This window comes from Pochonia chlamydosporia, chromosome 4, assembly GCF_001653235.2.
Source record: "Pochonia chlamydosporia 170 chromosome 4, whole genome shotgun sequence".
NCBI classification, from domain to species: domain Eukaryota; kingdom Fungi; phylum Ascomycota; class Sordariomycetes; order Hypocreales; family Clavicipitaceae; genus Pochonia; species Pochonia chlamydosporia.
Window position 1 is genome coordinate 3,087,807 of NC_035793.1, and position 13,122 is coordinate 3,100,928.

General features: G+C 50.6%; 3 protein-coding genes across 3 annotated transcripts; all 3 read right to left on the reverse strand.

Moving 5' to 3' along the window:
- Positions 1 to 1,630: 1,630 nt before the first annotated feature.
- On the reverse strand, positions 1,631 to 4,389 carry VFPPC_14388 (SpaA; the record flags this gene model as incomplete). The annotated part of the gene is made up of 3 exons (XM_018292157.1): positions 1,631 to 2,017; positions 2,084 to 3,361; positions 3,424 to 4,389. The coding sequence occupies 3 exons, from the start codon at positions 4,387 to 4,389 to the stop codon at positions 1,631 to 1,633; spliced, it is 2,631 nt and encodes an 876-aa protein (XP_018143931.1).
- Positions 4,390 to 9,005: 4,616 nt separating this feature from the next.
- On the reverse strand, positions 9,006 to 9,834 carry VFPPC_08352 (RNA polymerase II subunit A; the record flags this gene model as incomplete). The annotated part of the gene is made up of 2 exons (XM_022428606.1): positions 9,006 to 9,663; positions 9,725 to 9,834. 2 exons carry the CDS (start codon positions 9,832 to 9,834, stop codon positions 9,006 to 9,008), a joined length of 768 nt encoding a protein of 255 aa, XP_022284404.1.
- Positions 9,835 to 11,720: 1,886 nt separating this feature from the next.
- VFPPC_17824 (hypothetical protein) lies at positions 11,721 to 11,996 on the reverse strand (the record flags this gene model as incomplete). Its single annotated transcript, XM_022429502.1, has 1 exon — positions 11,721 to 11,996. One exon carries the CDS (start codon positions 11,994 to 11,996, stop codon positions 11,721 to 11,723), a length of 276 nt encoding a protein of 91 aa, XP_022285444.1.
- Positions 11,997 to 13,122: the final 1,126 nt, after the last annotated feature.

Below are 13,122 nucleotides of genomic sequence, written 5' to 3' on the forward strand. Positions count from 1 at the left end.
TATGTCGTCACAGAGTACAGGCCAAAGCGTCAGGATGAAGTTATTCATTACGTCGGAGTCTCCGAGCAGAGACCCCATCGCTAGTGAGGGCCTGAAAAAAGCCAGAAACTACTTGACTTTAGACAAGAGGCGTCAGAAGGAGAAACATGTGCACCAAACCAGACCATTTTAAGCCAGGCCGCATTTAGTTTGATGTCAATCTGGTCTCAAATCCGGGTGCCGATGGTGGTGCTGGTGGTGCTTGTCTGCACGAGTCGCTCACTCGTCGCACCGCCTTGACCAGACCAGACCTGCCTTGCCTTGCCGCCTTGCCTTGACAAGAATCAAATGGCACGAGTCGCAAGCGCAACGCCGCTTGACACTTTGGGGCGCCATCGTTTTGGTGCAAATGTCACTGGGCTGGTTCCACAGCACACCTGCAGGGCTGCCAAAGAGCATTGACAGACCTTGGCATTTACGAGCCGCTCCTATGGCTCTGGTTCATCGCGTATGGTATTTAAAAATCAATTGATGCCTTGAATCACATCGTCTAATTTGAATCAAATGCTTCAATCCCTTCAATGTTTCATTGTCCCAACCAGACTCTCTATTCAATTCAATGCAAGAAACAAGGTGGGGGCGGGGCATGACTTGAACCTTGACTCGTCAGGCCGGCATTTTCACTCTTTTTTTTTTCTCTCTTTTTTCCTTTTTCATCACTCACACTCACTGTGCAGCCCTTGTCTGCCACGCCGCTTCCCGGCCGGCACCAGCTGACCCTGGTCGCCTTCACCCTGTCCCTGTCCAGTCCGTCAAACGGCTTCTTGCATTCTCATCTTCATCTTGCATCACCATCGAGGCTTTATTTGCGGCTGGGAAATTCTCCGATCAATAGTTTATTTAGCACTCATTTTATGTACTACCTCGGTGTACCCAGGTAGTTGGCCACCATGTATGTGTATGTTCAACAGCCCTCGTACAATGCATAATCCTCTCCCGGTCATTCATTAGATTACTTACGAACAAACGTCAACCATGCCCTTCCCCTTTGTACAACCCAAGCCCCTTTACACATTCTCACACATTCACAAATTGTTCCAATTGTAGCTGCCCGCCTCAAGCGAGTTTTGTCATGTATTCATTGCTGCCCAAAAGCCAGTCGTCTTATACTACTAGAAGCAATGATCCGCCAACTGTCTGCCAATGCCCGCCGACTCCAACTACCAAGTAGGTATAAAAGTACCCAATGTACTGGCTGTACTCTACTTTCACAAGGAATCTACCCATGACGAGGAACTTACTTCCTCCTCTCAACCCTTCTCCTTCTTTTCCCTTCCCCATGACCATGCTTTTTAACCCTCTCACCCGTATCCCCTCTCCTGGCCAAAATCCACCCTAATAGTTAATAAGAATTATTTAACGAGAAAAAGTGCCTTAGCAGCCATGCAAACTCGGGGTATCAAACAGTTCGTTCCCATTCAAAGAGTTTCCAAGTAGGGCCAGCAACGCTGCGCTAGCCTAACAAATCCATTCCCAATGATGTGAAACCTTCAAGGTACTTTAAGCATCTTGTTTTCCGCTCCTCCGTCCTTTCTTCATCTTTGCGTTAAACATCATATTCGTGTCGCCATTGACGCCTTTTTCAATTCCATCAGGAAAACTCATCGGCACCTCTGGATGAGGTGAGCCCGCTAATTCTTTGAACAAGCTCCTTGGTTTCGCGAGCAATCTCAAACGCAATGGGAGGCAACGTTTGTGTCCACATTCGCCATGATCTCTCGTCTTGATCGCCATTCCCGGGCTGTGCCAATCCTCGACCAGTTTCATTCGCTTCCATAAGTCGGTCGCGAGCAGCTTCTAGCCTGGTGACCATGTTGCCATAGCCTTGTGTCTGTGTCTCGCCCAGGATCTTGCCAACAATCGCATTAATGGATAAAATTTCAGTCGTGATTTGCCGAATGTCCGCATCGCTCCGAACACAGCTCACAAGATTTTGTATGTCTGAAACCAGGAGGGCTGTTTGGTCATCCAAGTAGACCTAAACTACCGTCAGCTGGGCGATGATGCAGAATTAGAGACCACCGTATGTGCCGTAGGAGTGTACCTTGAGGTCGTCGGCTCGACTGTCGTGATATCCATTGGGACCCCTGTCGAACCCAGCATATCCTCCACCATTCATCATCATGCCATTCAGGCCATTTGTGGGATACGGGTCAACTGATTCTCTTGGAGAGCTGATTGGACTGTACGCTGATGATTCAGCACTTGCACGAGCCCCTGCGCCGCCCAGTCCCTGGAACGGTGGTGGTGGCGGCAGACTCCCTTGAGTAGAAGCTTGCGTAGTGCTTCGGGGTGAAAAGAAACTGGCAGAGTCGACTGGAGTAATAGTTCCATCGTCGTCATCCTCAAGTTCACCAGGCGGGCTCGGCCGAATCTTTGCCACACGGAGAAGCTCAACAATAGCGGCTGTGAGATTGGACGCCGCTGCATCCAACAGTGACACTGGAGACAGACCAGCTCCGGCTGCAAAGTTCTTGGATGCCGTGATGAGCCCATTTGCGGTCGAGGAGACTCTGGCTTTCAGTTTTCCCTGTTTCTGAATTAAATCGTCTTCCTGGGGCGTGGACTCGTCCAAGTCTTTCGTAATCCGACGGACACTGACAACGACCCTCTTCATAGAATCAACCACTTTGTCAGGTGTCTCATTGCGTGCAGTCCGTAGCAGCTCGTCAATGGAGATCTGGAATTTAGTCACATGGACATCTTTAATGGCGCCGTTATCCTCCATGAACCCCTTCTCCCTTATATGTTTACCAGCATCGTATTCTAGGGGTACGCCGTGCATTGAAGCCCGCATACCGCCCTGCTGGGTCTTGGAGCGGGCGTATCGATTTCGCCAGTCTCGTACCTCGCGTTCTAATTCCTCGATTGTCTTTTCCAGCTCCAGCTGCTTGTCATATGTTGCCGCACTTTGCTGCGAAAGCACTCTCATCTCTTGCAGGAACTCTTGTGCTTCCCGGCGAACGTCCTCGGTTACTTGCTCCTGCTGCCGTAGTGATTCTCGCAGCTCGTCGTTTTCTCGCTGTACCACAGAATCTGATTTAACAGACGTCTGGTGCTCCTGTTCGGCTCGCATGCGCTCCAATTCCGACTTCATTGACTTATTCAAATCCTGCGCCTCTGCAAGTTTGTTCTCGAGATCCAGTCTGAGGTCTCCCCACTCTTTCTTCTCCAAGTTTGTTGCCGTGGCTCGTGAGCGTTCGCTATCAAGTGCAACGTTCATCTCGTCTTCCTTTTTCTTCATAGAATCCTCCATGTCGGCCAATTTATCTTGGAGTTCTCGTATCTGGGCTTGATAGTCATCCATAAGCTTCTTATCCGCCTGTAAACCAGTCAGCCACTATAGTTAATTGGAATATTTGCGAGCCTTTACAAACAACTCACTTCAGATGTTGCCCCGCCGTCATCGTCTTCCTCCAGCATGGTGCTCTTGTTTGGAACTATTGTGTTGTTTTGATTAAGTTGCTTTTGCATCGGTCGTCCATAATCGCCGTTGGGTAAGCTTGGAGACGGTGGGATTCCATACAGATCTGGAGCCGCAGGCGCTCCACGAATTGAACTAGCATCTGAAGGCCTTCGCATACGGCTTTGGCCTCTAGGAGGATACATGCCATTGGGAGGGGGCCCATTTCGATTCATCGGGCCACCACGCATCGACATGGAGCTACCTCCTCGGGGAATGTCTCGCCCGACAAAGGATGGGAAACGTCTCTCCAGCTCGTGGTAAACATCAGCTGCAAGATCTCGGAATCGTGGCGGGCCCAAGGATGAGAGTCTTTGGCGTGCCTGGTTTCTCTTGGGATGGAACGTCTTTTCTGCCAAAAGGTACTGAGGAGGGCCGTTGGGCGCATTAGGGCCGCCGGCCCTGGCCATTGCCTGGCGCCGCATCAACTCGTCAAATACATCTGTGCTAAGTTCGTAAAATTGTACCGGTGATAACCGTAGTAGTTTATCGCGTGCCTTGTTCGGTTGTTGTCGTGCGTTGTTGTCTCTGGCGTTGAGGAAGGCCCTCAGGGCCATATAATGCTCGCCCAATACCGACTCATCCAGTTCAGCTCCTCGTGTGCTATTGCGGCCGCCATCGCTACCTCCAGAGAAGAGGTTTGTACCGGTGCTCGATCGACCAACTGACGGCGGTGGCGAGGGACCTCCTGTGCTTCGCGGTGCAGAGGGGAAGCCATTCATACTCATGGTGCCGTTGGAGCCTCCCGAGTTAGGGGGCGACGCCAGGTTACCACGACTGTGGGAATAAGGACCGCCTTCTTCGCGAGAAGGATACTTGGATAATGACCACTCGCTTCCGCCTACAGATATAGGAGATAGCGGCGCATTGCGGCCAACAGGGCTCATGGTCAAGAAAAGAAGGGTAGGGAGGGTGTTGCGCGAGGCAAGATTTGAAGGCACTGCGAGACTGTCTTACACCAAGGAGACGCCGCGAAGCACCGGTCCCAGATGGGCTCGTCTTGGAACACAGCGTCCCCACACTGCACTGCCCCTGGTGGCTCGGGGTCAGGGCGGCTTGACTCCGGGATTGCGCGACCAAGTTCCAAGGTTTTGTCGAGGGCAGATGGCCTGTAATTGCAGTGCCAACCGGTCGAAACTGGTCCAAGAGAGCAGTTGACAATGCTGGATATGTCGATTGCGATGCGGCCGTCGATGGAATAAAGATGTATGTGTGGGTAAGAGAAATGAACAGAGCAAGACAACAAGAAGAAGTCAAAATAGGGAGGATCGGCGCTTAATCCGTAAATGTCAATGTGGTCCGTCGTGCCTGGATTTGTGCCCAGTTGTACGTCGGTGCGGAGCAGTAATACCTGCCACCCTTTAGACTTTCGGTATGGTGAGGGTATGGTGTGGCCGTTGCTATGAATGGCGTTGCGATGGCTGCCTCTGGATACCAAACATGTCAAGTACCACCGAAACCACCCAGGGAGTACTCCGTACGTGGCGTCTAGTGCTTTCCGGTCTTGTAGAGCGTCAACTCCTCCCGCCAGGCTGCAAATTGGCTGTCAGCATACGCCGTTGTTCCCGAAGGAATACAAATTTTGCGGACTAACAGTATGAAACGGCAGTGCGGGAAACAGGGATAATTGATAACCCCCAAAGTGGTGACCGCCAATTCAATGCGGGCTCCAGTCTCCCATCCCAAGTCACCCACTCCAACAGTGTTGGTCAGGGGGACCACACGTTTGCACCCTAGGGCAATCAAAAAGGGGGCGGAAGCAAATATGATATCTGTCTCCGTCCCTTTGTGCTGTCCATCCAACAGCAAGTAAGCTTGCTTGGTACCCGACCGGAAATGAGCCCGCGATCCCTGTTAGGTGGTGATGGGATTGTAATATCAGAGTTGCAATCTTAGGTACAAATGCTTGTGTATGGTAAGCGGAACTCAGAGTTCGAGAAGACGAGTCGAACCAAAGGATGGCAGGGGGGGATGCGACAAAGAACTGTCTCTGAGTAGCAGTATGAGGATTGACCTGGTGATGGTGATGATGTTGGTGTTGGTGGCTGCAATGGAAGGAAATTTATGCAGATGAAGCCACGACGAAACAAAAAAGATGGGAATGTCAAGGACACATATGTGTGCGTCTATTGTGGTAAATAAGGCAAGCCGGAATGTAGGCAGCAAGACAACATTGAACATCGGAACACCAGCACATAACAATGCAGAATCACGCCGATGAGAAGAGTCAAATGTGGTTTGTGTGATTTGGGAAGGCGCGGCCCAACGATTGCTCCCACTGTCAACTGGTTGGTTTTGTCCGCGGAGCATCAATATGAGGGCACTGGGGCTTTCAAGTGCTACAAGAATAAGTGCTTGCTTCTACAGTCTGTGGTAAAAAGTACCTAGGTATTTGCCCACATCCAGGTATACACCAACACATCTCAATGTGCCTCAGCACACAAAGTGATATGGGATACGTTTCCGTGTTCAAATACTTTTGACCCCCCACCGTAAATATGCATCCTTCGATTCTCATTCATCTCTGCCTTTCTACAACTCAATAGGCTCAACCTCGAAGTACCTTTTCGGCCACCATTTCATCGCCCTCGCCCAATGTCCGTGGGCAGCCGTCGTAAGCAACATTGAGGTTGGAATATTGGTGGATGGATCCTGGCCGAACGTCAACCACTCACGGCTTTAGCTGCATCCTGTTCCTGGACCTCTCCTCTTCGGCACTGGATCGTTGGCGCAATGGTGGATCGGTGGGCTCGAGCTAAACGTTCACGGTGGTGCTTTTGGTGTTGTTGGTGGACAAGTTGTGCAACATCCCGCAGTGAAAGAGATGTCGACCCTGGTTTTATCATTTGGTGTCTTCAAGCCCCCAGAACCCGCTGGAGCAACGGTTGTGCATTTTGGCTGTTTTGCCGCTGGACCTAGGGATGCTTTGGGATTCTTGGTGCGCCTCATTGCGCCACTGGTTTTCATGCCCCTGAATGCCCTCTGAAAGGGCAGCAAATTGATTTGCTGGCGATGGCTGGGTTCATGCGCCTCTTAGCGCCCGCTGTGAAATGCGCCAGGCTTGCTCCCCTCGAGGGCTTTTCGAGCAACTTGTCAGGCGGCATTGTTCCATTCCGGAAATCTGGTGGGCTGCAGATGGTGTTTGGAGTGCTGTCGTGTGTTGTCGTCGAGTCGTTTCGATTTGTCTGGTGTGTGAAAGCTGGAGCAGATGCAGGCTGGGAGCTCAATCTGGCCAGCGGCCTGCAGGAAATCCTCATGGCTTTAGCTCCGTGTTTGGTTACGGAACCAGCATGTCAGTCTCACATTCGTCCCATGATATGCAACCAAACTCGATCGATCCAGCGGTTTTATCGATTACCATGACTAGGGCCGCCAATACCTTCCTCAAGCAACCCGGACGCATGCGATAGAAGACATGTTTCTCAGTTGTCGCCTTCATACGGCGTATCAAAGTATTTGCTTCCGCAACTCCGAGCGAAATTGCAGGGTACGGAGTATCTGGTACAAGTTCTATAGCAGGTTCCCTGATCAATACTCCGTAGAGTTGGATCCATTGGCCGCAGGACGAACAAACAAGAGGAGAAGCCCTGGGGCAACCATAAATTGTCTTTCAGGGCCCGATACCATGCTCAGCTGCGCTCCCCTTTGCCCATTGCACAAGGGGCAACTTACCATTCTCACCACCCCTAGGGCAAGGGAGTCATGTTGGACGAATGGTCATTTTACAAAGTCCCCTTCAGTATCCAACCACAGCGTTTAATGTCTTATGGCATCCCTGCTTGGAATTGGTCCCATCTGGGTCCAGACCGCCAAGCCTTCTAGCATCTGCCATTCTAAATTAAGTTTGCTCTCCCATTGTTTGGCGTTTAAATGGCTACGAATGGGGTGCCGTGGCATCATTGTAACGAATACTCCAAAAAGGCATCTGAATTCTCGTATGGACCTATACAGCTGGACTTGAAATCAATCTCGGCATATTAAGATGGCACGGCACAATCAGAACTCGCCAGATATGCCGAATCTGAGCAAGGGACAGTTCCAAATTATGTAACCATGTTGCTCTGCGCAGGGAGCCGAGCGAGTTGTTCTTGGCAAGGGCAGACTCAACAATACCAGGCCAAGGCACAGTAATTGCATTTGACGCAAGCTCACTGACCGCAAACAGACATTGTCTGTCATTTCCCTGATTTACTCCATGCGGACATCTTTGATTACGTTCGGCGCCATAGCCGCTTGACTCTCGGCTCGACCGTCCCACTTTCTTACAGTCCAACACAGCCTACCTGCAAGACATCCAAAACAGACATCCAAGCGAAATGTGACCTTGGTATTCTTCGAAACCACGATGGTCTGAAACGCAACTCACAATATGGAATTCTAAAGCTCTTCCACTCGTTTATACGTCCCGGATTCAGTATATCGCGGGGGAAATGGAGAAATAAAAACAAGCTCCCGGCCAAGCTTTTGCGGAACGCCAGATCTGTGCGATCTTGGCGTTGGGGAGATTTTAGCTTGACCTCGTATATGCGTCTTGCCGTGACTAGTAGCTGCGGGAGCAAGAAAAGCATGAACTATATCCCGACTAACAGTATGAGAGTCCATAGCTTCTCTTCATTCTCCTATTGTTGTATTGTATTGGGGTTTATTGACAGCAGGTGTGCCTTCGGTTGCAGGCGCACGACGCGTTCTTGAGGCATAGGGTAGGCATTTGGCCACCCTGTTGAAAGGGATCTACTGCACTAGTCAGACCATAGTCTCGTAAAAGTCAACGTATTTGGGCTATGCTATCACACTAATGTCTGTCTGAGTAGAGTTTGTACCTATTTGTGAGTGTTTGTGCAAGTTTCGTCCATCTCGGACAGTATCCCACCCTACATTCATGCCGGTGCTTCGTGGTGCCAGCGAAGTCGCATACTAGCAGCCGGCTCAATAACAGTTCACAAATTTAGGAGTGCTTTCTACCTGCCTCACATAACATGGTAAGAGAGATATTACCGATCTTTGCACAGTGTCTATGTATCGCCTTACGATAGCGCAAGATGGAGGTAGGAGACGCCTAATAAGGTTCCTCTGGGGCAAAAACTTTGCCTGCGTCTTGAGGTACTCAGGGGGACACATAGACACAATTTGGATGGCATGTCCACCTTGGAAGAACTGTGAGATACCAATTCACCGCAAATCAGGATAATATCACAACAAAAGCACATTAAACGAACCTGATATACGTGTTTATCTCGAAACGCTCAAACGCCAGTCGTGTAGACGTCCAAGTCATAGTATTATACATCATGGTTGAAAACAGTGTGTTAACTAGGTGGTATCTAATTGGGTCTGAAAACTGGCAACCAGCATCCAGGGCTGCGTAATCGATAATCGCCGTGCTATATGACGCCGGGCAGTAAAGGCATGCCAATACTTGTCTCCCAACCATCGTAACGCATAGACAAAATTCGTGCCTTCAATTTAGTAAAAGGTAGCACTCGTTCTGAGTCTGCCGGGTTATTTAGAACCAAGCCAATGTCCATGTAGACGGCAAATTTGGCCATCTCTCTTGCCAGGCACCCACGATGTCGGGCACTCTCTCATCAAAACTGGCTCGGCTGGCAGCACTTCCACTATCGAAAGCAGCTGCACCGACAGCTTCTCGCTCCTCTTTGGCAGCCGCATTGAGCGAGTTGGCTAGGTCCAAAATTCCCTGACCACCAATGTGTGCTTCTTCATGGTTATCCTTGATATCGACGTTTATCACGTGCACAGGTCGGTTCATTGGTGACCCTCTGCTGAGAAGATCGTCAATGACTGCGTCCCAACAGCGCTCTTCGCAAGTAAAGACGACATCTACGACACCGCCTTCTACTCCCTCGCTGCCCTTGTCAGTGGAGTGCTGGAGCCTGGGGATGCCCACGGCCCAGTCTTGCCAGCGCTCTGGTCCCCATTTCACGGCGCGATTTCTGTCGAGCATATTCAGAATGCCGTTGGCCTTGTACAGACGACCGTCCTTTGATTCGAGTTCCTTGTACATGCTATCGTAGGAGGTCTTGTTGAATTGGTACACGTTGGGCTGCGTGATAGTCGGTCCAGGTAGTCGGACGAGTGATCCCGTGCCGAAAGAAATGACTGGGTATTCAGCCTGAGATAATCGCAAATGAGCTTCCATGGATCTGGAGGAGACATGTTAGGTCCTGAGTTTGGCTTGTGATGATGGACTTGAGGAGTACCGACCTGTTTTGATTGCTTGCGCAGACGGTGCAAAATTTCAATTTGTACCCGACCGTACCGTCTCCGGAGCCGTTTTGGGCTACAGCTTCCGCCGCGCCATTAGCAACTTCCATGTTGCCTTGATGATAGCAAGTCGTAGTCGTGTGTAAAAGAGCTCAATTGCTCCTCTGGCGCATGTTCCAGTGCCTAGAGTACGATATTGCAAACACTGTCAGCCTCGGAGTCTCAAACCGCGCATGATGCAAAATGTCGAGAGTACTGAGGGTGTATGAAGTATAATCAGATGTGTAAAGTTGCGTATAAAGTGTCTTTCAACATTGGAGTTCAGACAGCTCCAATAATTTGGGATCATCATAAACAGGTAGCTAGAGCTTGAAGGGAGCTTCGTCGACTTACCAAGCCTTTCCCCCGACCTGTACGCGGCAGGTTCACGTATAGTCGTATTTGGCGCGTGGCCGAGGAGCTTCTCGGTAGCCTAGCAGGTGCTGCATGGGCATCATCTGCATCCGACTCTTGCTCCGGGATGGTCGTCGATCACGGCGTGGGTGATGACGGCGTGTCGTGATTTGTGTGGAAAGGGCAGCCGACCCGAGCAATTGGACAAAAAAGCTTACATATGCACGTGGTTGTGCGAGGGCTACCCGGCCAGCCGGCTGAATACCGGTTCAAAATGGGAACCGAAGCCGTGGGTCATTCAGCTTGTCCAGAAAGGTGAAGGTTGGGGGGCAGCAAAAGAGACTTCTTGGCTGGAGGTGACACTGAGGAGAAAAGCGCGAAATGGGTGGAGATGAGCCGTGATTGGCTTGCGGCCATGTGCATGACCTGAAACAAATCGATGCTCAGGGTGGACCAATCAGCAAATTGCCTCCCGTCCTTCTGATCTGGGGTCCAAAAATAGATCACCAGTCTGTTCCAGTCAAGTTTGCTGCAGGCAGAATGGGATGCTGAAGACGTGTTCAAGTTTAGGTCGGCATGCGCAGTTGTGTTGGAGGCTCATGTACCCAACCAGGACGTAAACACGACAAAAAGGAATAAAAATCAGGAATGGCTTAATAATTTGCTGGAGTCATCCATTTTTGTTGAAACTCAATAACATCCCATTGGCTTGAACCGTCGGCTTCATTTTCAGCATTGTGGAGGATATAGGACGCAACATCCACATCATTTCAGCTACGTTGGTATCTAGCAAAGGACAAAAAAGAAAAGAAAAGAAATACCAAAGCAATTCGGCAATGCATGCCAACTCACACCAATATTCTCCGCTGATTCTTGGCCGAGTCTTTCTCACCGTTTCTTCGTCCCAATATGCTTTGAAATTGGAACCCACCTCACGTGGTTGTAGTCCAGGATTGACAGGATTGTCAGGCTCTTTGTTCATCCCGAACCCTGGCGTTTCAGCGCCTTCTCTCTGCCCCGGTGGCAATCTCTCATCATGACACGTCTTGAAGGCTTGATCAACTTTTCTTTTTCGCAGCCGAGTTGATAGATGCGAGGCATGGCCGAGGTCAATAGGAGTGGACTTAAATCAGGACCTGCCGAGCACAAGCCTTGAGAGTTTCATCAGTCTTCGTGCAACGTAGGCAACAGTCGTCAGTCTACTTGGCTCCAGGGAGCACAATCCCACATTCCACAACAGAATGAAGCTAAAGAAAGAATCAACAGGCCACCATCTGACCAGCTCCCCCTATCCCCCGTACTTCCATCTCAACCGCCTTGACGCCATCGCAGCGGGGGTCCGTGAGGTCGGTTCTGTTGCGAGATGTCTGGTGTAGCTTTCGGTAAAGATGGTTGCTGAAAGCGTGTCAGCAAGGGGGGGGCGACTGCTGCTTGTATGATGATGTTAGATGTTATCCAGCTGTTTTTTTTTTTTTTTTTTTGCTTCAATGGCGCATGCCCATCTCCAAGATGTGCTTTTGATACACACCGCAACAGGCTAATGTCGCGCTATCATCTGCAAGAGATCTCTGTAGCTGAACAAGGTGCAGCCACAGACGATCCATCATGGTTGAGATGAGTCCAAGCAGAAAACAGGGCATGGTTGGCCGGAAGTAGGGCGAAGCAGCACAATCCTTTCCTGAGCCCTAACATTGCCTACCTGCAATTTCATCCCAAACCAGGACCGATGCCATTCTGTTTCTCTGGGCATGTTATGGGAAAATGAGGGAGGCAGGCATTCAGGCGAGAGACCATGTCCAAGTGAGAGGGTAAAACAACACAAAACGAGACAGAATGAGATGGAATCACAGTTGGTTGCTGTTACAGAGCTCCGAGGCATGAGTTATTGATGGGAATGACCATGGCATCCAGTTCATCGTAGTTGGTGACGCCTGGATCAGAACATGCATGATCCAGATCGCCTGTCAGTTTTGAAGATCGGACAGGGTTGCACCGCCTTCTTGCAAGTCGATGAGGCATACTCCGTACGTCTCGTTGAGCGGCCAACAGTTGTATCAAGGTGCCAGACTTGATGTAAATTCCAGCCCAGCCCAATCCAGTCCAGTCCAGTCCAACGCCCGTGCGACCCTGGCGATGTTGAAAGCCCAGTCAGATACTCCGTAGTCAGACTGGATGGTCTGGTTGATCAGTCCTGTGCCACCAGACGTCAAAGTCGACGCGCTTATTTGCACTTACGGCCTTGAGAGGCCGGCTCGCTGAGTGACCGCACAGTGACGATGAAATCAACTGCTACTAGATGTACAGAGGCCATTGAGACCAGTTGAGACCAGTTGAGACCCATGCCATCCATGCCTGTGGTCTGGTGTGGTCCAGGCTTCAGATTCGGGCCAACCGTCAAGTGTCAAGGTCACATCATTGTTCAAGGCAATTCAATTTCATCAGTCAAATGGCACGCACCAGACCAGAATTGCTGGTCTCAAATTGGAGAATTGATTGATGAAATGTCAAGTCTGGTCCTTGGACTCAACTTTATGCACTTCATGTACTTCATGTCGTCTGATGCCGCCGGGACCAGATCAAATCCTCTGGGACCTTCAAGGTTCAATGTTGAACATTGAATCATTCAGCCACTGAAGCCAAGCCAAATTGACCCCAGTCTGGTGTCCTGGAGCCCCCAGCGCCAGGCCCATGTACAGTGCCTGTTTGGCGCCTGTGCAATGCTGGGTCCTCCATGCCAGTTGAATGTTTGGTTCCACCCAGCCAGACAATCCACCAGACTAGACACCAAACATGGACTAGCCTGGTCCCTGTTCAGTGAGCCCAGTCCCCAGCCGTTTGATGTTTGACGCCTGGGCCTAGCCCGCATCGCACCAGACTCTTGTACGGTTGAGTCTAGTCTGGTGGCACTCACTGGCTCAATGTCCCAGCGCCTGGCACCAGACTTCTACCAGGCGCTCTGCTCTCAAGCTGTCGTCCCATTTGATGTCAACGCACCAGAACCAGTT